A 27,979-nucleotide genomic window follows, 5' to 3' on the forward strand; every position below is an offset into this window, starting at 1 on the left:
TTTGGTCTGACTTCTAGGCACAGGTCTGAGAGGATTTTCTTTTGTCCTTCTGCTTTCCCGGGAAAATCTGCTGTTTACCACTGAATTGGAACAAAGTCAATCCACAAAAAACTTGATTGATGTTTGCTCTGATTCAGTGGTATACAGCTGGTTTTCCCGGGGAAAGCAGCAGAACAAAACAAACAAACCCAGAAGTCATGGACCAAACAAAAGTGTAGATGAACCCTTCCCATATTTTAGGGATATAGTGGCCTTTTTGTGGTTTATTCATCCTGCTGTTTTTCATCCACAGGATGGATAGAGGTGTGTATGTAGGACAGGCACAATTCACGTGAACAACCATTTCCCCCACTTTTAAAATCTAGCCTTTTCATCAATGATTTAATTTGCATTAAAGCACATGTTTATTCAAGTACAATTGTCTTATTACTTTCAGAGCTAGTAAAAAATGTTTTGAAATGGAAAGTTCTCTCAAACTATGTAAAGGAATGCAAAATGACATGACACCAAACACAAGTATTGTTTATAATAACACTGGCCAGAATCTTGTAAAGAACACATTGGAAGATTTTGAAAACCTAATTAAATGGGCCTTCTAAGGAAACTCTTGGAACAACCAAATACTGTAAAACTAACCGCTGTGCTTAAGGAGAAAAAGAGAGGAAGTTATTAATGGTTGGAGTTTGGTAGCTGAGAAGGAATTGGGGAACTTGGGACAAGAAATTAAAAAAAAGAAATAAACACATTAGTTACATTTTGAAACTGCCAATTATTTATTTATTTATCTATTTACAATACAGATATTCATTTTCTTTGTAATATTAGTATAGAATCCATTTATATTTATATACACGCACGCAGTTTCATGCTGCGTTATATTTAGCATATATAGATTAATATAGTTGGTGTATAAAGAATATTCAAAAAGGTAGGAATTAACATAAATGTTTTTAAATATTATAAAGTGTTTTTAAATATTATGAAGTGTTTTAGGATGACTGGGGAAAATTAAGAAGTGCTAAAATTAATGATGAAGAAAAATGAATTTTTAAAAATCAGTTTTATAATCACCCCTATAACTTTATTTCAGTTAAGCGCTATTGTATGCATATGTTCATTTTTAAAAGAAATATAGATGGAAAAGCATTCTAGCACTAAATAGAATACAAATTTAAATGGTGTAAAGTGGCAATAGATTCCCCGACACATATCATAACTAGAACTGTTAAACAGACAGAAGTGCTAAAGTAGTCTATACTTGCAGGGACGGCATTGCTCTTCAATTCTTTTAAAATGCATCAGATATTCTGCGGTCTGATGTAGATTTCTCATAAAATATGAGCCAAGTGTAGCAATTCCACGCTATGTGCTTTGTGATGAAGCAATTTGGGGCCGTGTCACTTAATGGAAAGGAAATGGGGCTGTTGTCTGAAGAGCACTGCCCTCTGGGAAAAGGTACAGTATGTGACAATTTGGCCTGGGGTGAGCCACGGAATGAGAGATGAGACTTTTTATGTGGACAGAAGGCAGATAAATACCTGAATATTTGTAAATTAACAGATTATGGAGCGTGAGTGCAAATCTCCAGTACTCTCATCTACAAAGAATAAATAGGATCTTATGGTGACTGTCCCCAAAACCTTCAACTGCTTGGGGAAGTGGAAGTAGACAATGAAGCAACTACTGTATACCCTGCTAGTTTGAGCTACAACTTGCATTTTCAGACTGTGGCATCTTCAATGACAATTAATAACCAAGTGACAGATACAAGCTCAATAGAAATGACTGGAAAGGAAAGAATGGGAGATGTTTCTATCAGTGTGGCAAAAACAACAACACCCCCAAACCGTATAGAATCTATGTAGGTTCATTCTACCTTAGCTATACAGCATCAAAGTAACTACACCCTATACATTTATATATACAGGTCTATTCCACACAGGGTTTAAAACAGGAAACTAGATATAGCCTCTTCAAAATATAGATATGTTCTGTGCATGGAGAGTTCACTAAAGCAGGTAAAAGATTAGAAGACACAGTAAACAGGAAGGATGCCTACTAGCACATTATAGTCAAAGCAAAGCAGTCCATGGCAGTCATAGCTGCTGAGCTGCAAGAATGGAGTTGACTGGCATGCTGACCTTCCTCTTCTTCCCTGGGCCACTTGCTTCCTCCTGGGTAAAAGCACTGTCCAGTCTCAATTTCTGCAAGAGTAATGGGAAAGAAGATTGGTCCTTCAGTATATCTTGTAATTCTAGGCACATTTGCCTCTCTAGAGTAGTGTATTTCAAACTGTGTATTATTCACTAAACTTTCCATCAACTTAAACTTTTCCCCATCAACTTGTCTGCTAAGGAATACTTGCAGGAAGATTGATGGAACTGTAACATATTGCAGAATATTCCAGAGCATGTTTTAGGGAATGAGTTCCCAAATTGTGATCCACGGACCATCAGTGGTCTGCAAGCTTCATTCAGGTGGTCTGCATCAACTACTAATATTGATTTAAAAATATATTTTCATTCCTCCTGTCATTTCTTATAGTGTTACAGACTGAATTCTATGCAGCGCAAATTGTAATACAATAAAATACAATATAAGAAAAATAAGAAGCAAGAGAAATATAATTAAAAATCATACAGGACATTACAATTGCTGCAACAGGAGAGAGAAAAACCATGAAGCGGTCTCTCTAGCTAGGTCTTGGTTGAGACTGTAACCTAGAAGAACATACTCAGCATCCACCTGCAACTGTACATTGAAGGGGAAGATAACTAGTGGAAGCGAGAAGCGAGCCTGTTTCTCATGGAATCTTGTCAGACATTATGCATCTTTTCTTTGTGCTTGAGAATAAATTCCATTCAGTTTGCATTTAAAAGGAAGCTTACCTAATTTGCACTATCAGAAACAATACAGCAACTGAAACAAACCACCCTTTGAAATTTGTATGTCTTTGAATTTTGCAGTGCAGCTCTCTGGCCAAGCAATGTGTACAAAAATTCATATATTGGGAGAAAGTGTGCATATAAATGAATATTAGAGGAAATAACATACACAAATCTATATGCTGGAAAATTGCTTTGCAAAATTGTGTTTATTGGGAAAAACCGTGTATAAAATGTGTTTATTAGGAGCAATTTGCACTAAATTGCTGATTAATGTTCATGAGGATTAAAACAAAAATCACAAACTGATGTAGAAATATGGAGAACCAAATTTAAGAATGGAAAAATGAGGAATTGGGAGAAACCAAAATTGTCATATTCACCCGAAGTACACAGTTTGAGTGCCACAGCTCTAGAATACTGTAGCCTTTTGAATGTGCTGCAATATCAAACAAAGGCAAGTACACACAGTCATATCCAACTACCCTAATCAACATTCATGGCCCAAGGCCAACAGTCCATTTTCTGAATCTTCTTTAATTGTATTCATACATCAAATTGTGCCACAAAATATCCTTGTGTCCCAGGCTTAGCTTATTATATTTCAGTGAAAAAGCATTTTGTCATAGGTCTTTTAATTGTATCCAGGTAGTGGGAGGATTCAGAGCAGAGGGACAAGAATAGTACTGACTAGAGCATCCTTCATCAACCTAGTGCCCTCCAGATGTTATGGATTACAGCTTTCATTCTCGTTCCATCATGAGGCCATGTTCTGTGTTCTACTACCAAGCGAATGCTGTAACCACGGCTTCTAAGTGACACCACAGCATAGGAGCCAAGTCCTAGGGGCTGAGGTTCTTCGCCCCCAATAAAATATTTGAACCCCCCCCCCAAGTTGATGGGCATTGCCATTCAAACAGTGTGTGTGCGCATCATGTCATGTGATCGATTATGCAGGATGGGGCTTACCAGTCCCCGCAACATTTTATTCAACTTGGCACCCCTGCACCACAGCACTATTTCATTGCAATTGGCTGCCCTTCCATGTTTCTGACCCTGAGGGAAGTTCCCTTCTCCACAGAATTATTTAATGATGGTGATGATTAATCATAAATGTAAAAACAAACATTTACGGTAATCTGTATAAATTATTTTTGGGCACAGAATAGTGATAGAGAAACTGTGACGCTTAAGTTGCTGTTTGTTTTCAACTCTCATCAGCCCCAGACAGCATGGCCAATGTATAGGGGTTGTGGAAGTTGTAATCTAACAACAACTAATGGGCCAGAGGTTCCATGTTCCATGCATGGAAATGCAGAAATTTCATTGACTATTTTTTAGACATCCACAGATTGCACACAGCTCAAGGTATAGTATATAAAACTTTACACAGCCAGATCTCACAGTGCACCTCTTTACCCTGTACATAGTGGCAGAACTGCAACCACAAGGACCACGTTTCCTTTGCAGAAATGCTGCTTTTGAGGGTTCAAATGCTTTCTTCTAGCTGGTCTATAAATATTATTCTACCTTAAACAAAAATAAACTATTTTTATAGAAGGGAGGAAACCTCAAGTTGTTAGAAAGCAACCATTTCCAACCTAGGCTTAAGAGTAAATGCAGGAGTTGCTAGATAGAGGAACTTTTCCCACAGTTTTCTGTTACTTCTGTTAATGCAGTGATCTCCTCATCCCCACATCATCAAAAAGGAGAAGTCCAGCCTTTGCACAGGGGACTGTCTTTAAAAAGTCTTCATTGAAGACTGGAGAAGTTAAGCACACAGGATTAAGCTGACTTCCCCACCACAGCCGCCATCAAATGGCTGGGAATTTAAAATGCATGAGTAGGGACTTCTGCTGTGCCTCATGCAGGGTTGGCCTGAGACCAAGACATTTTGATGCCTAAGGCAAAAACAGCTATTTTCCCCTACCCCATGCACAGACACTAATTGAAGTAGCTGACAGCACAAGTACCCTAAGTTCAAATGTAGAAGTTCTATTGAAGTGAATGGGAGAGACACTGGTACAAACATGCCTTGTTGCAAAACTGAAGATATGTTTTGGGGCACAGATAAGTCAGTTTTTAAAGAAAAATCATTGTCTTGTGAATTAAGGTTTAATTTTAAGCTCTTCCTATGCAAAGGATTTAGTTCAAATTAGAAATGGTCTGAAGCTGGGATAGCTCAGTCGGAAGAGCATGAGACTATTAATCTCATAGTCGTGGGTTCAAACCCCACATTGAGGAAAAAGATTCCAGCATTGGAGGCAATTGGACTAGATGACCTTGTTGTACATTCCAACTCTACACTTCTATGATTCTTTGAACATTTCCGCTCAAGTTCTTTTGGTGATTTGGGAAGGGGTGGGGAGGAGAACTCCCCTGAAGTTTTGGGGGTGGGAAATGTTTGTAAGAATTTGGAAAGGGACTGGTTTACCTTCATTTATCAGGAAAGGTGGCTAAGTGGAGTAGGGTTGTTTTTTCTTTTGTTTTTTTTTTTTAAACCAAGTCTTATGACAGCTGTAAGTCACATGAGTGCTCTTTGCATCTTCCCTGCTGCATTTCCAGGTCCAACTGGAACAACAATGTGTAGTTCCCAACTCAACCTCAAAACTTGGAAATTCTTATTTTCATTACCACAACCTCCTCAAATTATGAAGTCTCCCCCCCCCCCAAAAAAAAACCCTAGGCAATATTAACAAGAATCCACTTCAGCTCTCAGGTGGATGCTCATAAGCAAATGGGGCCCTCAGGCCTATCGCAGCTACCTCCCCAGTCTCAGCTTCATCAGAATATCACTCTTCTCTTCTTGGCCTGTCTCCCATCCCATGATGGTACAGGTGGTTGAAGGATGGAGTAAACCTAAGGCTTTTCCATGCCTTTTAGTTAGGTGGTAAGTAATCCAACTGATTACTAATTTGCTCCCTCTAGTTCTTCTCCCGTTACAGATTGCTTCAAAGGTCACTGCAACTGAGGAGAGGGTGTGGCAAGGAGTGAGGCTAGAGGCTGAACTTCAAGATTAGATGATGTAAGGGATGAACGTGGTTGGTAGATATTTGGATATATATATATAGTTTTATTTATTGTATCCTTCTTTTGTATTAATATGCTGTTCACTGTTGTGGAAGCCTTTGGGGCAAAAAGAAGTACAGTATATAAATAAACCATAGCAAATAAATCATAATGTTGGGAGAATGCCCATTTAATTAGGCCCCATAATTTAATCAGGAGCACCAAATATAAACAAGCAGCCAGGTTAATTAATTGACTAGCACAGGAGTCCAAACTATTAATAATTACTGCCTCTCCTAGAACTTCTCAAATTCATACTCCTCCATCATCTCCCAAGACAGATGGCTGCCAACAACAAGATGAGGGAAAAGGAAACAGGATTATGCCAGGGGAAACTTATGGTAGCCATGAATCTATTCATTCAAATATGTCATTTTTTGTAAGGTTTGAGGCCCAAGACCAGGATCTTCCATAGTTTTTTTTTTTAAGTCTATATATACCTCTAGTTTTTACCAAATTTGGTAAGGGAAACTATGAAAAGCAAGTGAATAGTAAAGCCACCCCTTTCTGTGAAATTCTTTCCATACTAGTATCTCCACTGTCATTTGAATGTGTGTGTATATCATTAGAAAAGTGACTTTGCAAGAAAGGCATTTTCATCTTTTTTAAGATCTGTTCCCTAGATAGCCCTTGTCTCAGGCAAACATCCTTTCTGCCCTTCCCTGGAATCACAACAGTGGAAGAGTTTCTGTTCCACCCTGTTGCTTCTTTGGGGCTTTCTTTGTCCTAGGAAAAGCAGTCCTTCTGCCAAGAGCAATGTTAAGGATGGAGGTATGTCTGAGAGTTCCTGCCGAAGGGGAGAGAGATGCTTTTAGGGAAAGTCTGTCTGCCCCAAATACTTCTTTAGTCACACTTTTAACATGCTGTGTGGAGAATGGATGGCTAGATGGGGAAGAACCAGTTGGTGGCTGGAGGGGGTGTGGGTTGGAACTGCCACATTTTCCTAGCAACAGCACTTGTTTGAGTGATCAGCAAAAGTGATACCACTACAATGGGTATGCCAGCTGGATGGCAGACACTATAAGAGCCAGGCTAAATGGAAGAGATTTAGAAGTAAAATACATTTACGTCACCCAGAGCAACTTAATAATCCATTCCATTGTAACAATTTTCATAGGGGTAGTCTGTTACTAGATCTACTCATGTATCTGTACACGCATATGTGAAACCGTATCGATCCTGCATGTTCATGGAACTATTATTGTGGGGCTCGTTACTGGAGATGCTTGTATGCCACAGATGTTATTGAAATGGACACTATTATTTTAAAAATACCGGCTGAAATCCTGCTTATTTAAGGGAGTTAGCGAAGACCAACGAATGTAAGAAAAGGTCCTGCTTACAAGCATCTGGCTGGGCACTATGAGAACAGAATTCTAGGTTAGATGGGCCATTAGCCAGCTCCAGCAGACAGTCTCTTTTTATGTTCTTAATCTAAATGAATATGTGTTTATTTACAAAAAAAATATGACAGACATAAGTAAAATGGCTTTGCAGCTCAAAGTGACAAAACATAAGGATAAAATAGCAGGGAGGTTAGTGAATACAATCTACTGAGGTTACCCAAATCTATATTGCCTGGATCATTAGCTTAAAAGTTCCTATTAGAAATAGAGAGATACAATGAGATATGCCATTATGGAATATGAGTAGGCACTCAGAAACCCAGACAAGCTATTGGGAAACTGAAATCCACCAGGAAGGGGGAAATTTCACATGCAAATGATGTGGGTTCAGATCTGACATGAACTGATCTGTGTCTGAACTGGGGGAGATCAGTGGAATAAAAGAAGGTAGAGAGAAGTGAGAGGGTACATGCAATAGTTTTAATGGAATTGACAAGCTGCATTACAGCTAATGTGTGCAACAGCATCCCAGCCCCTTTCTGGAATGAGTGTTTAGAGCAGAGAACTGGCAAAGATGGGTGGGTTGATTAACATTTTCTTTGTTCACCATTTCATAATTCCTCCCTCAAAGCTCCTTTCCTTAGCATAGGGTTCCAAACACACATTATCCTTGCAAATGCACACTTTGAATCTCATAGGAGAGGATGTTATTTGGGCAGGACATGGGTGAGATTTAGAGTAAAGAAATGGTGGACACAGAAAGGATTAAGCAGCCTTCCCTTCTATTTCTAAATTTCCCTTTTGAAACTGACTTTAACTTTTTAAAAGAGAGCCTTGGAACACACTTACATCCCACAGGGATGGGAAATCTGTGGCTCTCCTGTTGTCTCCCATCTGCTCTAGCCAAAGTTGCCAATATATAGGAATAGTCTGAGATGGTGCGATCAACACATGGAGGACCACAGGTTCCCATCTCTCTATTGGTTAGCTCTTGAGCCAAGTAAAGGTAAAGGTAAAGGGACCCCTGACCATTAGGTCCAGTCATAGCCGACTCTGGGGTTGCGATGCTCATCTCACTTTATTGGCCGAAGGAGCCGGCGTACAGAAGAAGAAGAAGAAGAGTTTGGATTTGATATCCCGCCTTTCACTCCCCTTCAGGAATCTCAAAGCGGCTAACATTCTCCTTTCCTTCCTCCCCCATAACAAACACTCTGTGAGGTGAGTGGGGCTGAGAGACTTTAAAGAAGTGTGACTGGCCCAAGGTCACCCAGCAGCTGCATGTGGAGGAGCGGAGACGCAAACCCGGTTCCCCAGATTACGAGACTACCGCTCTTAACCACTACACCACACTGGCTCTCAAGTGCAGCTTCCGGGTCATGTGGCCAGCATGACTAAGCCGCTTCTGGCGAACCAGAGCAGTGCACGGAAACACCGTTTACCTTCCCGCCGGAGCTTACTTGCACTTTGATGTGCTTTCAAACTGCTAGGTTGGCAGGAGCAGGCACCGAGTAACGGGAGCTCACCCCGTCGCAGGAATTCGAACCGCCGACCTTCTGATCGACAAGCCCTAGGCTCTGTGGTTTGACCCACAGCGCCACCAGCGTCCCTCTTGAGCCAAGTACTTCAGCTTAATTTGGCTGTATTCCGGGGTGTAAGTAAAGAAGAGTCAGCTACAAAATGAGATCACCCTAATACATTCTTTGATCTCTCTTGCCTACGTTTTACTGCACTTTCTTACCCACAATGTTATATTCAAATTTTTGTAGTCTGGTTTTCTTTGTGAGCCCGATTCCACTAAAGTATGTGCTAATCATTTATTTGGCTTGCCTACTTCCTAGTGAGACAATGGGAAGGGAAAGTCCCTGTGGTATGTGGAACAGAATGAATGAATCATTCACAAAGTAATGGCATTTTGAGATCAGTGTACTGCTTTTGTCTAGCAACCTGGTGTTCTTTTCCCCTGAAGTAGTCCACATGATCTTGCCTGTAGTCAAGAGAGTCTCGGAAAAATGGGAGTCCATTTTCCCATTGATAAAATTGCCAATGAAAATGGTTATTTATTTATGCTAGAAATTAATTACTGCGGTGACAAAAAGTAGGGGGAAGAATGTGCCCACATCTATTCCTTGACAGTAGAGTGCCCAGTACTAACGTGTTCTACTTTAATACAAGCCATCAAATTTAAATCTGCAGCATGCATGAATCATGCCATTTTAATGAGGGCCACTATCCACAGTGTGTGTTCAATGAGTCAGCACTTTCAGACTGCTGAGTAAAGGAAGTGCAAAATTGTATCCTTCCTATTTTTTCATACAAGAGACAAGGGCTGACGTGAACAAGCCCTAAACTTACTCAATGATTACTTCAGACAAAATGTCATGTCATCATTTCAAAATATACCACATACACTGAGTCAGTAGCCTCATGGGTCAAAGTTTGGACACCATTACAGGGCACCAAACTTTCAGTTATTTAATATATTACAGTATGTATATTTTTGTCCTGTGCTGCCACTGAGACTTTCTGCCTCAAGCACTGAAATGTTTTGGGCTGACACAGGGTTAACAAGCATTTTTTACTCTATGAAGCCAAACCCTCTAGCAGTACCCTTGTCCTCCTTAGCTTTCTTTTAAAAAACATTGCAAGATGTTCATAGAAGCACTGAAGTATATTTTCCCTTACATAGGTTTCTATTATCACCTTCATCTGGCTATGCATTACTTTGTGTTGTACATTGCAAACAGTTAAAATAATTTTAAAAGAAACCTTTTAATGGATTGCAAAATCATTGGCATAATAATTTATATAGCACTTTTGTGGTGTTCAAAGTCTGCACACACTTATTTCAGAAATCCTTTCCTGTAAGACAGGCCAGTCTTACCACTCTAATCTTGCAGGCAGGCGGCTGAGGCTGCAATCCTAAGAGGTGTGTGTGCAAAATCCAAAGACAGTTCTACAGTCATTTGATTTCATCAACCATTACCAAGAAGTTCCAAAACCATGGCACATTTGTAATCCAGAGATTACGAATTCCCCCCTCCTCAATCTAACTTGAATACTAAAGGATTTTACATCCTGACAGAACCAACACAACTACTGCTGTTTTAAGGAATGTCAGCATTGTTTCCAAGCATCCCCTAAAAGCTGAAAACAAGCATTAAGTTCTCATCTAATGTTGGCACCATCATGTGGCACTAGGGATTGGTTAGAGGTGTGGCCTAATGCTAGAAGATCTAGCTGTTTCAGATAAATGACAATTTGGGGTTTATGCTTTTTAGGTGGTATTGCGTTGTGCACTATTGCAAAATATTTTCCAGACTTCCGGGACTCCTACTGGAAATGCAGATACATTGCCTTTAGGTGGTGTCAGCAAAGACAGTAAGCCACATTCTCCAGCTTCAGGTGTCACTTCAGGGTGCAGGGATAGTTGAAGGGAAAAATTGATTTCACATGGTGCATGAAGACTTATTGAAGTGTTGGTCCAAGCTAGGGGTAGAGGAACATTTGCATACCACTTCAGGCAGAAAAATGCTTTGAACTGGCACTGGTAGTCAGAGAAGCAGCTATTGTTAATCATGTTTACAATGTAGTGATGCTCACCTGATGAGATGCTTTTTCTGCCCCTTTTACATCAGTCTTTCTAGATGTTTCTGAAATATAAACATTATACTGTTTCAGGTAGATATCTTTTAAAAAATACTCTATTATTTAAATATATACCTTTTAAAAAAAGATTTTGATAAACACAAATTTACAATACAGACAAATCACTGAATACAAAGGAGCTAAATCAGGAAAATTAAAATGCATCTCTTTTAATGTAAAATATTAGTTGGACACCAGATCAGTCATAAGAACATAATCCCTACTGCATAAGACCAAAGGCCTATCTCTATCTATGTGTCCTACAGTAGCTAACTAAGTATCTATGGGAAGTCCCCAAGAAGTATTCTCCCACTATTCTTCCTAGTGATTGGTATTTAGATCCATGGTACTTCTGATCCTGTAGTATAGCTATCACAACCAGAAGCCACTGGTAGTCTTAACCTCCAGCAGTATAATCCTAATAGAGGCAAACACTGGGACAGGCATAAAATTGTAATGCAACAGACGCACAACTTATGAGGGGGTTACGTTCCAGGGATACCGCATTAAGTTAAAATCCCATATACAGTGGTACCTCAGGTTACATACGCTTCAGGTTATATACTCCACTAACCCAGAAATATTACCTCTGGTTAAGAACTTTGCTTTAGGATGAGAACAGAAATCGGGCTCCGGCGGCGCAGCAGGAGGCCCCATTAGCTAAAGTGGTGCTTCAGGTTAAGAACAATTTCAGGTTAAGAATGGACCTCTGGAACGAATTAAGTACTTAACCCGAGGTACCACTGTAGTCAAAACACATTGAGTGCAACTGCGGGTGAGACTGTCACAGTTGTTTTCCCCAGACGCTCTCCCCCTTTCTTCCAACTTTTTTTTGCTTATGAACTCACTGCTACCAGATAAGGGGGCAGGGAGATTATTTCTACAAGGTTACCCCATTATTATTCAGCCTGGATAACCTCCCTGGTGTCTCCTTGAAGCCTTTCAAGGTACTGTAGGCTATGGCTTCCAGGTATGAGGGTGTTTAACATAAGCTAAGACCACACAGGGAAGCGGGTGGCGCTATGGGTTAAACCACAGAGCCTAGGGCTTGCCGATCAGAAGGTCAGCGGTTCGAATCCCTGCAATGGGGTGAGCTCCCGTTGCTTGGTCCCTGCTCCAGCCAACCTAGCAGTTCGAAAGCACATCAAAGTGCAAGTAGATAAATAGGTACCGCTCTAGCAGCAAGGTAAACAGTGTTTCCGTGCACTGCTCTGGTTCGCCATGCTGGCTACATGACCCGGAAGCTGTACGCCGGCTCCCTCGGCCAATAAAGCAAGATGAGCACCACAACCCCAGAGTTGTCCACGACTGGACCTAATGGGCAGAGGTCCCTTTGCCTTTAAGACCACACAAGCTAATGAAACAAGTGAAGAGTTTAAAATAGATAAATAGATAAAAATGCCACCCACTTTCCCTAGACTTAACCAGTTTTCACCTCAGCAGACTCTCAATAGGAATCTTTATCTTGAGTAGCAGCCCTTTCTTATTTGCTTGCCTTTGTCCCAGACTTTGACAGTTTCTCATTGCACTGAGTTCCACCTTGAACTAAACAGCTCCTAGCTAGCTACCTGCAGAGATAGACTCCCGGCTATCACAGGCCCCAGAAAGAACCCTTGGTAATACCAGAAAGCACTATTTCAAAGGGGGTGGCACTTCACTTGGCAAGCATCAGACTGGGCCTTTCTGCGATGGCCCCATCCCTATGAAATGTTCTTCTCTGTGACATACGCCTAGTTCATTGCTGACTATAAACAGGCCTTAAGTGCCTGGCTATTTCTGATGTTTATAATTGCTATTAACTGATTGCTGGTCTCATATTTGATAGTTAACATTTTAACCATTACTAGTATTTTTATTTTTGATTATTTTTTATAGCTTTATATTCTATAAATTACTTTGAGAAGGCTAACACTGTTAAAGGTGGCACAAAAATATTTCAAATGAATAAAGAAATACCTGCCCCCTTTTGATTAAAAAAACCACTGTTTTTGCCTTCTGAATCTGCATTCCCTTCATGCATCCTGTTTTTCTCCATGCCATCAACCTGCAGGTTCTGTAATACAATTTACAAGCACAGGGATTCTTTTTAATTCAGTTCAGTACAGGGAAGAGTTATCTGCATGTTCATGACTAACTCTGCTAATTAGTTAATTATTTCGCAAACAATATGTGATTTTGAGTTATTATTCCACTGATTAAATTTGGAACTTCCTATGTTCCTTTCTATACAACCCTGGTGGTTTGTTGTTGCTGGGGGTTTTTTGGGTTTTTTTAAACCATATCAAACATCTGGATGTGCCCTTAGAAATAACTTCCTAAGCATAAGGACTGTTCAGCAGTCCACCATCCTGCCTGTGAAACAACCTGCCCTGAAGAAAGACTGAACAGATATTGCGCAGTGGATGCTTTAATATTTTTCAGCAGCATGGTCAAACACAACCACCATTAAATCCCTTTTAAATCTAGAATTTTAAGTAGTAGTAATAGTAATAATAATTTTATTATTTATACTCCACCCATCTGGCTGGGTTTCCCCAGCAACTCTGGGCAGCTTACAGCACATAAAAAATTGTAAAACATCAGACATTAAAAATTTCCCAATACAGGGCTGCCCCCCTACTACAACACATACACACAATGGATTCAGGAAAATGATATTGTATATAACCTCTTCCTTTACTTTAGTGCTGCCTTCCTCTTCTTCCTCATCACAGTCTAGCCCCTGATGGGAGATCTCAGTGGAACCATTCTCCTCAACCAGATTGCTCTCCAGCAACCCCATCCGTTTGCTATCTGTTGTTACTCTCACTTTCATAATGTGGAACCCAGTGGAGACTGACCCGACTTTGAGGTTCACTGGTTCACCATCAAAAAGCAGGCAATCAGAGATGTTGCCTTCCTTAAAGCCAGGGGGTTGGTAGTCATTGGGTGTGACTGCAAAGGAAAGACATATGAAATCCTGTGCTGCACAGCCTGAAGCAAAAGGCAAATGCAGGCCCCAGAGCAAGAAGCTAGGCTAGGCAGCTGAAGAAAATCGAAAGAACAACAAGCATGGTTAGTTCATTAGGTATTGTGTTCCATGTTATTTTGTGCATCTCTTGTTTATTTATTATTTATGTCAAAGAATTAAATACCACTTGATTGTTTTTTTTTAAAGCCCTGCAAAGTGGTTTATGAAGAGAATAAAACAATGAAATTATCAAAATGAATTATTTGTTCCAACATTTATTTATTTATTGCATTTTAACACCGCTTTTCAGTCAAAAGAAGTTCCCAGAATGGCTTACATAAGAATCAGAGAATTGTTAACTTGGAATGAACTCAAAGGGTCACCTAGTGAGTCCAACTTCTTACTATGCTGGAATCTCAATTAAAGCATCCCATCCAACCTCTGCTTTAAAACCTTCAAGGAAGGAGAGCCCACTACCTCCTGAGGGAGGTGAACAGCTCTTACTGTCAGAAAGTTATTCCTGATGTTTAGTTGGAATCTCCTTTCTTGTAACTTGAACCCGTTGGTTCAGGTCCTAGCCTCCAGAGCAGGAGAAAACAAGCTTGCTTCCTCTTCCATGTGACAGCATTTTAGATATTTGAAACCAGCCATTTGAACCCATTTGGTTTTGTCACCTACCTCGTAGCAAATTGTCACAACTTTGTAGGGTTAGGCGGTTAGGCATTGGAGTATTAGGTTGAAGGTGAGGAGAGGTAGTGGCCATCACCTACCCCTCCTAATTCAAGGGTATTCCGTTAAAGAAATCCGAGGGGCGTGGTCTCCGTCCAATGCCCCAGATGGGGGGCTAGGGCCATGGCACGACCCCTAGCGGTGACCCCGGGGGAGTACCTAGTTGATGTGCATCAGCAGGGCTTCCCCCAACTGGTGGTTAACCCTTCCAAGACTTCCTGCAGATGGGCAGGAGTCAGATATAGTCATTTCGTTTCCAATGCCTAAGCCAATACCACTCACATTCTGTAACCAATAAAGTTGTGGCCTTTTTTGCCCATTAATCTAAAATATTGGTTTCATGTGTCTTTATTCCAACATCCTGGAAGATATTGGGACCTTGCCACACAATCTCCTTTTTTTCTCATTTGAACCTGTTGGTTCAGGCCCTAGCCTCCAGAGCAGGAGAAAACAAGCTTGCTTCCTCTTCCATGTGACAGCATTTTAGATATTTGAAGATGGCTATCATATTTCCTCTCAGTCTCCTCTTATCCAGGCCAAACATAGCGACTCCCTCAACTGTTCCTCATAAGGCTCTGCTTCCAGACCTTTTATCATCTTAGTAGTCCTCCACTGCACATGTTCCATCATGTCAGTATTTTTTCTTAAATTGTGGTTCTCTAGAGGTGCTCTGACCAAGACAGAATAGAGCAGGACTATTACTTCTCTTAATTGGGATACTATACTCTGTTGATGCAGCCTAGAATAGCATTAGGTTTCTTTGCAGCTGCATAACACTGTTGACTCAGGTTTGTTGTCTACGAAGACCCCTAGATCTTTTTCACATGTACTACTGTCAAGCCAGGGACGCGGGTGGCACTGTGGGTTAAACCACAGAACCTTGGACTTGCCAATCAGAAGGTCGGCATTTCAAATCCCTGCGACGGGGTGAGCTCCCGTTGCTCGGTCCCTGCTCCTGCCAACCTAGCAGTTCGAAAGCACGTTCGCCAGAAGCGGCTTAGTCATGCTGGCCACATGACCCAGAAGCTGTACGCTGGCTCCCTCGGCCAATAAAGTGAGATGAGCGCCGCAACCCCAGAGTCGGCCACGACTGGACCCAATGGTCAGGGGTCCCTTTACCTTTACTGTCAAGCCAGGTGTCTCCCATCTTATGTCTGTGCAGCTGTTTGTTCAACCTAAAACCTTACATTTGTCATTATTGAAATTCATTTTATTAGTTTTGGCCCACTTCTCCAATCTGTTAAGGTCATCTTGAATCCTGATTCTGTCTTCTGAGGTATTGGCTACCCTTCCCAGTTTGTTTGGATGAGCATAACCACAATACCTTCATCCAAGTCATTTATAAAGATCTTAAACAAGAACAGAACCCTGTGGACAGAACCCTGTGGTCCCCCACTTGTAACATTTTTCTAGGATGACAAGGAACCACTTAGGTATGTAGCTGTTCTCACACGATCCCTCCATTCCTTCCCACTGCCCACTTTGACAACCAATTTGCCTCCAAGCTGCAAACTCTGACATACATTTTGATAGCAGTTCCCCAATTTCCTTGTTTGTGTGCTAGTCCTGGGAATTAAATTAAGGGAAGCAAAGAAAGGTGGAATCTCATCACCTACCATCATTGTAGTAGAACAGTTTCATGGTCAATGTAATGTCATTAGGCAGCGGTCCAAGATTCTGCATTAAGACATACAGTTTGCGGATCAACAAGATGCTGGCTTGCTTAATTTCCTCACTGGTCCCTCCATTTGTAAAGTTCCCTTGAGTGCCACCACTGAAACAATAAAGAAGTCAAAGTCTGCTTCAAATCATATGGCTCAACATTAAGGCATAAAACAAACTTTAAAAGTAGATACACTCAACAGGTACCAAGAAACAGTTTACTGAATCAAGGAGCTGAAGTGCAATATAATCCTATAAAACAAGCTACTGGACCAGAAAATAGATGTGCAGGATCAGATGCAAGGGACACTACTTTCTATGCAATACCAGTGCAATGCATAGCTGTGTACTGACAACATGGGAAGCTGACATGTGCTATGTCAAACCACTGATCCCATTGGCAGGAGTCTTTCCCAAACCTTTGGGCCTTTTGCATGGAAAGCATGTGCTCTGCTACTGAACTTTGGTCCTTCCCCCAACCTATGAGCCAACCCTAGGAGTTTGAACCCACAGGAGCATGAGTCAGTCGCAAGATGATGTGCCATTGACAGTCATGAACAGTTCTGCTCTCATGAATAACTGCTCGTGTGAACACTAGTTGCATGAGCAGTGTGACATGAAAGCCTTTAACACAGAGAAGATTGCATATCTGACCGCATCTGTTGGAATTTTTTTAACAACGTGTCTGTTTCATGGAATCAGAGCAATGATCTTACATGAGTTCACAATACTGTAATCATATAATTTCACGTGATAAATTATTTGTGGGAGTGAGCAACCTATGGAACATTAGAACTGACTCTGAAGTGTTCTTTGCCACCCTAAATGAGTGGAAGACACATGGAAAGAGGGCCAAGGACAGAACAAGAGGTATGTGCCATCTGAAGACACTTCAGCTATCACAGATCTACTTACAATAAAGCAACTTGAAACATGTGCAGTGATATGCTGCTGCAGCCTCTTCTGATAAGATTGCAGATTGAGTTGCCAGACTTAGGATAACATTGTAGTTACACCAACGCAAGCCAGTGTGTATGTGTTGGCTATAGCATCTAACCATGGATTTGAACATCAATCTCACAGTGCCAATAGAAGCCAAAATAGCAAAATGATTTTCAGTCACAAAAGCAACCACTGCCACTTATGTCCCACTGGCAAATATAGAACACCCACTGACACATTTTACAGTAAGGATATAAAAGGGCTGCAGAGTCTTTTCACCACTATAATCAAGATAAATAGGAAAGACAGATTTGCAGTGGGCTACTGCCTAGAATTACAAAATTTGTCATTAACACATGAATTGACACTATGACTGTGGAAAGGGCACAGCTCCAAAATTAAAAATGGTTATGAATACTCATTTGTTCAGCATTTGTATCTATGAATCCTATCTAAGAAATAAGGAAGCAATTTCAGAAACCATCAGATTGCCACTGGAGAGTATGTGCTCATCCTTCTAAGAAAGATTTAATTAAAGCAAGCTGAACAGGTTTATTTCAGCACCTCTAAATCTGTAACCCAGATCTTGACATCTAGCTCCAGTTCACACAGTGAGAAGACTAGGTGCAAAGTGAGTGGTGAGATATTCAAGAGGATAATTGAAAGTGCCAAATCACATTAACATTTTTTTCCACCATGGAGGTATATCATGAGTACCTTGTGAAGCGGCTTATCAAAGAAAATCTGAATTCTAAGTTGTACAGGGTATTTTAACTAGATGGTATATGATGTTGTGGAACTGTTTACAAACTACAGTTCCACATGATTTGTGCCACCTGGTGGCAGTGGTGGGGAAAGCACCATCTGACAGGAAAGTGTGCAATTTGGAGTCCAATTACCGTAATACATCTCACTTCATCTGTCAAATCAGAAGATGGCCTGAGGGCCTGAGGCCACTCACTATTGTCTCTGTCTGATCCTGATCTTGCCCTGAAGCAAGTCCAACTGTATTTAATATGATTTATTCCTTAGGAGGTAGAAACGTGATTGCACCCTTAGTATTGTAAAGAGAAATCTTATAGTTATCTAATTCACAGGCTTGTTGTAGGAGACATGCAAAGTAGTTTGCATGTGAAAAGGCACTACACAGTAAATAAATAAATAAAACAAAAGTCCGTCTGCATAAGAGCAGTTTTCTCAAATTAAACACTTCAAGGCAGGGATAGGGAACCAAATGCAGCCCTCCAGGCCTCTGTCCAGCCCTCAGGACTCTCCTCAGACTATCCCCTTCACTGCCCCTCCTCTAGAGCTTTTGCCTGGTTCTGATGTGTCCTTGAATAATACCTCTTGATTACTTGGATAGAGGATGGAGAGAAGTGTAGAAACCTCTGACTGCTGGATAGCCTTCTGTAAAAAAACATAGACCCTGCTCCTTTTAGGTTCTGGCACTGCCTATGCCTCAGGGCTGGCATGTGGCCCCTGGAAGGTTTCCCATGAAGGAGTGTTGCTCACAAGCTGAAAAGGGTTTCCCATCCCTGTTTTAAGGCAAGCATCTCTCTCAAGGTATTTGCCCGAGAAATTAAATGATGAAGTGTTTACCTATCGAAGTCCATCTGAGGGCCATTCCTTGAATACTTGAACTTGAACCGGTAGAATTCTGTCATGTGCTGGAGATTGAAAAGCAAAGAGCAAGACCAATTGTAACTTGCTACTGTAACAAATAGACTTCTAACTATCATAGGATGTTCTAGCCATATAATAATTCCCACATGAGATCTCAGAAAGTGTTTTCCATCTCCTTAGAATAGATTAAAGCACATGAGCTATCTGTTGACATTTTACTCCCTTCTTCAAGTTGATTGCTTTGTCCTTAGATATCATTACTGTGTTGTATTAAGGACAGTCCCACACTTGATGCCATTACACAGAAAACTTTATGTTGGTCCTATAAAATGTTATTTTATCCATACACAGACCATTTATTACATTACTTTGGCTCTAATTAGCTGGAACATTTAGTACTCCGTGTACAATGGTGCCAGCCTAACTCATCTGTCATGCTAAGAAAAAATGTGTATGGAAAAAATAAACAGCTGAAGGAGGGCAAAAAAAATAAAATGAAATGGTTTGCTTGTTCTGAAATACAGTGGTACCTTGGGTTGCAGACTCTTCAGGTTACAGATGTTTCAGGTTACAGACTCCACTAACCCAGAAATAGTACCTCGGGTTAAGAACTTTGTTTCAGGATGAGAAGAAGAAATCGTGCTCCGGCGGTGCGGTGGCAGCTGGAGGCCCCATTAGCTAAAGTGGTACCTCAGGTTAAGAACAGTTTCAGGTTAAGAACGGACCTCCAGAAATGAATTAAGTTCTTAAGTAGAGGTACCACTGTAAGCATAAATGAGTTCACTAACTCAGAGTGGGAGATGCTGTGATTATACTCAAATGAAAAGAAGGTAAACGGACCCCTGATCATTAGGTTCAGTCGCGGACGACTCTGGTGTTGTGGCGCTTATCTCGCTTTACTGGCCGAGGGAGCCGGCGTACAGCTTCCAGGTCATGTGGCCAGCATGACTAAGCCACTTCTGGCAAACCAGAGCAGCGCACGGAAACGCCGTTTACCTTCCTGCCGGAGCAGTACCTATTTATCTGCTTGCACTGTGTGCTTTCGAACTGCTAGGTTGGCAGGAGCAGGGACAGAGCAACGCAAGCTAACCCCGTCACGGGAATTTGAAACGCCGACCTTCCGATCGGCAAGCCATAGGCTCTGTGGTTTAACCCACAGCGCCACCTGCGTGCCTACTCAAATGTGTATTAATTAAATTCACATCCTGCCTTCTCATTAGGATGATCAAGACAGCTAACAAAATTGCACAAAGCAATTACAATGAACAAAAATGATACCAAAAAAAATCAAATAAAAAATCATAATAATTCAGGATAAAAACTGCAAGCTGGTTTTGACACCTCCCTCTTCTGCTGACTGTGTATGCTCTAAAGCCAACCATAATGGCAAAAGGAGGGATTGTTGCCAGACACTTCCTTCAGCTGCTGACAGATCTTATGGGCAATTGGAAACGGAAGTAAGACACATGGCTTCAGCTTAGTCCTGGTGATGATTGTGGATCTTATAAATGATTGTCTAGGAGTGCCTTTGCTGGTTTTCTTTTTTAAAATAAAGCTGTCTCCTCTCTCTATTTAGCAAAGGAAAGAGCTTTAGCTCACCAGCTTTGCATGCAAAAGGTCCCAGGTTCAATCTTCAGCATCTCAAAGAAGGTCTGGGTATATCCCTGTCTGGAACCCTAGAGAGCAGCTGCCAGTCATTGTAGATAAAGCTGAGCTGGCTGGACCAATGGCCTGACTCAGTATAACACAGCTTCCTATGTTCCAAGCATGCATGTGTTGGTGGTGGAAGCTGAGATTCTGGCTAACTTGAACATAAAGCATAATTTCTGCCTACTTGATTTTTGACTTTCTCTTACCTCAGGTTCTTTAGGGTTGGTATAGATCTGTTTTAAGAAAGCATTGAATTTTCATAGTAAAAATGAAACAAGTACAATTCTGTTTGATTACAGGTGGACTATAAATCTCACTGCAGGAATTTTTTTTACTCATCCTTCCTGGATCTGTAACTAGTCATACAAACTGTGAAACTGTGAGATGTGTATATAAATATCTGTCTTGCAAAACTTTCCATAACCCCAGCTCTCATTCAGGGAATTAATAAAGCAGGAGCACCCACATAGATTTCTATAATCAGTTTACCAAACCACCCAATATTCAAGACTTCTAATTTTAATAGATTTTAATAAAGCCAATAGATTTTAATACACATTTCCCTGCGGAAATGTCAATCATAATATCTCAGTGTAGCAACTACAGAAACATGGGACCTCTCCTGACATAATTTTTAGTGCACATTCATGATTACTTGTTCTCTTGATGCTATTGGGGCAGTCACACATGATCCCACTTTCAATACTGTTTGTGCCTGCAAAATTTTTGGGGCTGACGCACTGCTTTACTTCCAATCAGTGCAAAATCCCATAACTTGCAATATTTTTTATACATACAAATGTTCTGGTTTATTTTTGTTCTGCCTTTGGTTGCACTGTCCCTCCAGACAGAAATAATATGGTAGCATTGGGGAAGTATCTCAGAATAAACTAAACCAGAATAAATCTACCACTAATGCACTATTATTGTGTTAAGAACATGATGCAGAATGCACCTGCCATAAAACACTTGTCTGGAGAGGTCCATTAGGGCAATGAGACTGGTTTTACTTCGAGTGTAACAGCCACAATAGTCTACCATGCAAAGTGAAAAACTGCCCTCTCCTGGCCACTACTTAACGGGGACAGTCAAAACTAAATGAACAACAGACTGCAAGAAGAATAAGCTTTTATAACCAATCATTCCAGCTATTTGCAAAGTGTGGTGTGTGGAGCTTGCTGTTCAGGGGGTGGGGGACTGTCAGCCCCCTAGACCTTTCTATCCAGCCCACAAGCAATCTCCAGGCCACACTCCTCTCTGCATCTTCTTGGAGTGTTTCTGCATGGCTGGAATGTGTCTTTGAACTCTGATAATGCTCCCTGCTTGTCTGGATGGAGAGATGTGTGGTGTGTGTGTATAAAGCTGACTTTTGCGTGACCAGAATGTAACCTACAGTAAAAAAGTAAGAGTCCTATTAATTTCTCTGCCACTGATCCCCACCCACCACTGCCATGCAGCCCCCAGGAGATTGTCCATGAAGGAATGTGGCCCTTAGGTTGATAAGGGCTTCTTCTCCTTTGCAACATGGGAGAGAGTAGAGTAAAAACAAGGGTGGTGAAAAAGACCCTCTTCATCCCTCCAAACTCCAACAGCAAATCTATTATGTTTGTTTGTTTGTTTGTTTAGTTGTTGTTAGCAACAAAATCTACAATAAACTCAGTATCTGTGATTAAACATTAGTCTGCTTTTGTTTACTGTGTCAATAGAAAATAAAGAAATCCTACATTTAACAAACTTATTGTCTGTGATTTATCAGCTGTACCAGGGCTGCTGCCCCTCCTGCATGAGGCAAGGTGAGGTGACCGCCTCAGGTGGCAGGATCCACAGGAGCAGCAGATTCAGCCTCCATGGAACACATCACCCGCTGCTGCGTTTGGAGGTCAGATCATCTGCTTCCCCAGTGCTGCCTCTGTAGAGGTTGTAGAGCAGGCATAGGCAAACTCGACCCTCCAGATGTTTTGGGACTACAACTCCCATCATCCCTGACCACTGGTCCTGTGAGCTAGGGATGATGGGAGTTGTAGTCCCAAAACTTCTGGAGTCCCAAAACTTCTGGAGGGCCGAGTTTGCCTATGCCTGCTATAGAGGCTTTTGACCCATAGGAGGCCCTCCTGATCTTCTCCCACCCTTGTTCCCAGTGTAGATCTTCACTCAACCCTTCTTCCCTGGCTAAGGGTGGGGGACATAATATTTTGTGGTTCGCCTCAGGTGCCAAAATGTATTGGGCTGGCCCAGAGCTGTACAGTGAACTGTAGTTTAATGAAATAACTTAAAACTTCTAATAAAGAATTTTCAGCACTTTCACCAAACTACAATACCCAGAGGCTTGGAGTGGGTGGAGACTGGTGCAAACTGAACTGGTATTAAACCTTATAAAAAGATGTAGGTGTGTAAAGATGGCACTTGTAAACATATTCAAACAAGTTAGAGATTGCGGAGTGTACATCACAGTGGGAAGTAAAACTTGAGCAAAGTGTTCAGATATTGAGGTAAAATATATTGTTGAAATATCTTAATCTTTGCCCAAGGCAGGTGAGGCCAAGTTAGTATTTGTTCTTTCCAAACAGAGGAAGAGGAAATCCTCTGTGAATTGATTTCATGTACTACTTACTGTTAAGACAGCCATATGTAGCTAGGAAAAAAAATGAAGGATCAAAAATCAGCATTTCATTTTAAAATGTCCCCATCGTTTCTTCCCTTCAACTGCTACTATCTCCAATAGCTCAGGGCTGAGGAGGCGGGGGAACCAGCTTTTTTTTACTTGGATGTGTTGCGGTATCTTGGCGACTAAACAATGCAACTTTTCAAGTCTAAATTGTTTACTCAAAGAAATATCTTAGATGCCATTTTACATGTGATTTAACATTGCAAAAATTTTCTTTACTGCAAATAGCAGTTGCTGGGAAGGACTTATCAGAAATGAAACTACAGCATATGGGGGGGGGTGTTAAACTTTCCCTCCTGAGCTGTGGTCCTGATGTAAATCTCCATCCCAAAGGATGGGAGAGAGAGACCCCTCACTGGTGCCAATATACTGTAGTCTTTTTCCCACTTAGAGTGGTAGATGGAACTGCAAGAAACATCACTGACATCTTGTGGCCAATTGGATTAATTACACATAAAAGGGTAGCTTTAGGTTTACCGGTATATTTCTTTTCTTAGTTGCACCCACCTGTATAAATCTTATAAAATCAGTTTCTGTACCACATGCAACTGAAAAAGGCAGTCTTAACCCAGTGTTTGGTATATCTCAACTACTTTCATAGGGCCAAATTAGATCTGCCGACTACTTTTTACCTTTGAATTGGTTGTGGGGGATTTTAGTTTTTATGAATGCAGGTGCAGGGTAATGTGCTAAATCACACACACTTCTTTTTGGTGCCCAGAGGAAGAGGGAAATGGGTACTTGTATTGTGCCTGATCCCCAACCCCTACACACACACACACACACAGAGAGAGAGAGAGAGAGAGAGAGCAGCTTCAGGGGCAGCACGGTGGGAAAGGACTAAAAATGTGCTGCCTCTGTATGTACACCAAATAAGGAGGCAAATGAGGGTGAGTCAGGTCATGATTTCACATTCTCAACATAATTTCATCTACTTATGTGAAAAGGAAAATGTGTTGTAGTTATTTTTAGATTCTCTATTATAGTCAACAGGGATGAAACAGATTTTCAGATTTAACATCAAACCTGGACCTGAATAATAAATCAAAACAGAATGACACAGAACAGATCCAAAAGAGACTGGGTTGCTTCTAAATGCTACAAATATAAATACAAATAGAACCTTGTAATTGCTGTGCACCCCTCTTAAATATTTTCCCCGCACCTCTGCTCTGATCAAAACCAGAACTTATTGTGAATGCTTTAAGCTTAAAAAAAAAATGTCAGGAGATCCTGCGGAGTGTTTGGCCTGGCCATCGATATATAGCAAAAGAACTAGCATTATAACTTAAAAAAATAAGCAACCAAAGTAACAAGCACTAAGCAAAGAAAAGTACCTAGGACAGGTGTCTTTTTCTTTAAATGATGCTTTGACAACTGTTTTTGCAAATGTGATTTTCCTGTCAGTGAATCTCCATCTTTAGAGAAAAATTTCATCTGTTCTATATCTGCATTTCAAGCAGCACTTTTGGACTGGGATATGGTCATCTAATTTTTTTATTATCATAATATATATATTACAAGTCTGGTTCAAACTTACTTATTGAATTACTATCAGGCACAACATGCAGCAGAATAGTCTGCAAATTGATTTGATTCATGGACATCTCCATATTTACTCCAGTTGCAGACATGGCATAGGCAAACCTTACATCTCTAGAGGAACAGTTTTCTTTGGTCAAGACAATTCATTCAAGGCAAGAGGTAAAGAGCAGACAATTTTGCAGTGAGGTTCCCCTGCCTTCTGTAACCTTGTGGTGAAATCTCATACTTAAAACACGGTTTAATATACTGTAAATGAAATCAAAACTTACATAGTTCTTTTCCAGCGCATCAAAGCACCCTTGAATCCTGCTGGAGCAGATATATTAATGAATGAACATTCATCCAAATATATATAGTGATAACATTCTTAGTTGCCAAATGGAGTTTAGAGCTCATAGCAAACAAAATGAAGGAATGCTCTGGAATGTAAAACCTGTGCCCAGTTAATCAATAGTAAGGATTATATAAATCTCTGGTTTTTGTACCATCCTTGGTTGGGGATGTATGTAGAGTTTGTGCAGAGCCAGGCATCTGCTACAATCAATATCCACTATGGTATCTTCTTGATCATTTGGGATTTCTGTTTCTTACCACTTGACTATCTGGAGTGAACCCTGGCAGCTTTTATCTTCTCGAAGAATTTTTAGGCACATGTCTGGAGGAAGAAAAACAATGCAGTTAACTGGTGTTTGCCAAGTTGATTTCCAGCTACCAAATATTGGCTGCTTCTGGACAAGTGGCTTCAAGTTCAACCTAACTGCTCTTCCGTTGGAACTCAGAAGTATTGTGCTTTTTCTATGTGTACATCTCACTATACTGTATTTGCAAACAGAGAGACAGAGACAAAGACAGAGAGAGCAGCTTCAAATCCACATTAAGCTTCAATGTAAGGTAAAGGTAAAGGACCCCTGGACGGGTAAGTCCAGTCGAAGGCAACTATGGGGTTGTGGCGCTCATCTCACTTTCAGGCCAAGGGAGCCGGTGTTTGTCCACAGACAGCTTTCCAGGTCATGTGGCCAGCATGACTAAACTGCTTCTGGCACAACGGGACACCATGATGGAAACCAGAGCACACAGAAACACCGTTTACCTTCCCACCACAGGGGTACCTATTTATCTACTTGCACCGGTGTGCTTTCAAACTGCTAGGTTGGCAGGAACTGGGACAGAGCAACAGGCGCTCACCCCATCATGCAGATTCCAACTGCCCACCTTCTTCTGATCAGCAAGCCCAAGAGGCTCAGTGGTTTAGACCACAGCGCCACCAGCATCCCTAAACTTCAATGTGGATAAGCCTGACATGTAATAACTGAAGAGCTCAATGAAACAGAAAAGGCAAAGGCAGCAAAAGTTACCATCTAAATAGCAGGTTCCATAAGAGCTTTCTGGGAAGAGCCCTCGGAGGTAAGTTATGCAGGAGATTGAAACTGCTAGCAGCCTTTTCACCAAAACCATAGACTGCTGCTCAGTGGCAACTCTGTTTGGAAACAGAGACGTTTCCTGAAAATGATGAAAACATATTTCCTATTTGCTTTAGAAGACAAATAAATAAATTGGAGGTCTACATTTTCTTCTTAAAATAATACTGCAGGTTTGCTTTGTACCTTCAAAGTTTTGGGCTTCTGCCCAATATGCAAGAGTTGAGCAGTAGCCATATTCGTTCAGTTAACTGTTTTCCAAGGAGTATTGGACCTACAGAAAGACAGATATGCCTGTGATAAGAGTTACTTCTAGGCAACCAGGGATTTCAGCTGCTCCCTGGCTGCCCCAGGGAGACTCCAAATTAGACTCCAAATGATTACCATAAATATGGCAGGCTAGCAAAAGTTTTTGAAGACAATTAAGCTTTGGAGGCTGAATTTCAAGATTGACCTACGCCAAGAGTCAGCAAACTTTTTCAACAGGGGGCCGGTCCACAGTCCCTCAGACCTTGTGGGGGGCCGGACTATATTTTTTGGGGGAAAGAAAAGAGCAAATTCCTATGCCCCACAAATAACCCAGAGATGCATTTTAAATAAAAGCATACATTCTACTCATGTAGAAACACGCTGATTCCAGTACTCGTCCATGGGCCAGATTTATAAGGCAATTGGGCCGGATCCGGCCCCCGGGCCTTAGTTTATCTACTTATGCACTATTCAACAGCTATGGCTTACCTGAGTGTGTGTAATAGTTTTAGCTGCCTTTTATTCACATGCCACTGATTAGAATAATTGTATTTTAATTTGGTGACAGCAGTCACAAAATTAAAAGACGCCTGCTCCTTGGGAGAAAGGCGATGGCAAACCTAGACAGCATCTTAAAAAGCAGAAACATCACCTTGCCAACAAAGGTCCGTATAGTTAAAGCCATGGTTTTCCCAGTAGTGATGTATGGAAGTGACAGCTGGACCATAAAGAAGGCTGATCGCCGAAGAATTGATGCTTTTGAATTATGGTGCGGGAGGAAACTCTTGAGAGTCCCATGGAATGCAAAAAGATCAAACGCATCCATTCTTAAGGAAATTAGCCCTGAGTGCTCACTGGAAGGACAGATCGTGAAGCTGAGACTCCAATACTTTGGCCACCTCATGAGAAGAGAGGACTCCCTGGAAAAGACCCTGATGCTGGGAAAGATTGAGGGCACAAGGAGAAGGGGATGACAGAGGACGAGATGGTTGGACAGTGTTCTCGAAGCTACAAGCATGAGTCTGACCAAACTGCGGGAGGCAGTGGAAGACAGAAGTGCCTGGCGTGCTCTGGTCCACGGGGTCATGAAGAGTCGGACACGACTAAGCGACTAAACAACAACATTTATAATTTAGTCGGCACCTTTCATCCATGTTACTCAAGGCAATGAACAATATTATTTCCCTCTTCTCCTACCTCATTCCCAGTTACAAACATACTTGAAATAAAAAGCACTCAGATGGCAGGCTAGAAAAAAGCCTTTGCCTTAAACTAGGATAGAGGAAGGGAGACTAATGGTCTATGTCACTCAGTATATGTACTGTACAAAGTTAATGAGTGTGACACGCAGGGATAAAGCATAAAGCTTCACTTCTTACTGAGAATCACATTTTCTGAGTATTAGAAATTGGTTCAGTTACTGCTTTGAAACATAATAATATTATAAAGAATTGTATAGTCTTCCAGGTTTGAGCCCCAGGTTGAGCAAAAAGTTTCCTGCATTGCAGGGGGTTGGACTAGATTACCATTGGGATCCCTTCCAACTCTACAATTCTACCATTCTATGACTGAGGGACCATACAGCCGCTGGCACCCAGATC

The 27,979-nt window shown here is 41.2% G+C and overlaps 1 protein-coding gene across 17 annotated transcripts in view; it reads right to left on the reverse strand.

The window, feature by feature from the left end:
• Window positions 1-749: 749 nt before the first annotated feature.
• The window catches only part of HORMAD2 (HORMA domain containing 2), a 55,698-nt gene continuing 28,468 nt past the window's right edge, over window positions 750-27,979 (reverse strand). For 7 of the 17 annotated variants that reach the window (XM_083417894.1, XM_083417893.1, XM_083417892.1 and 4 more), the window contains exons 2-13: window positions 26,316-26,403; window positions 26,067-26,211; window positions 25,303-25,366; window positions 24,981-25,020; window positions 23,113-23,133; window positions 20,708-20,734; window positions 18,828-18,895; window positions 16,241-16,398; window positions 13,614-13,879; window positions 12,902-12,998; window positions 10,901-10,950; window positions 750-2,204 (exon numbers count right to left, since the gene is read on the reverse strand). In XM_083417894.1, the coding sequence (XP_083274020.1) occupies window positions 2,097-2,204; window positions 10,901-10,950; window positions 12,902-12,998; window positions 13,614-13,879; window positions 16,241-16,398; window positions 18,828-18,895; window positions 20,708-20,734; window positions 23,113-23,133; window positions 24,981-25,020; window positions 25,303-25,366; window positions 26,067-26,211; window positions 26,316-26,366 (1,095 nt within the window). In that variant the 5' untranslated portion in view covers window positions 26,367-26,403 and the 3' untranslated portion in view covers window positions 750-2,096. The remainder of the gene's footprint in view (window positions 2,205-10,900; window positions 10,951-12,901; window positions 12,999-13,613; window positions 13,880-16,240; window positions 16,399-18,827; window positions 18,896-20,707; window positions 20,735-23,112; window positions 23,134-24,980; window positions 25,021-25,302; window positions 25,367-26,066; window positions 26,212-26,315; window positions 26,404-27,979) is intronic. The other 10 variants (XM_083417898.1, XM_083417897.1, XM_083417886.1 and 7 more) reach the window with 9 other exon arrangements.

This window comes from Podarcis tiliguerta, assembly GCF_965153285.1.
Source record: "Podarcis tiliguerta genome assembly, chromosome: 16".
Lineage (NCBI taxonomy): Eukaryota > Metazoa > Chordata > Lepidosauria > Squamata > Lacertidae > Podarcis > Podarcis tiliguerta.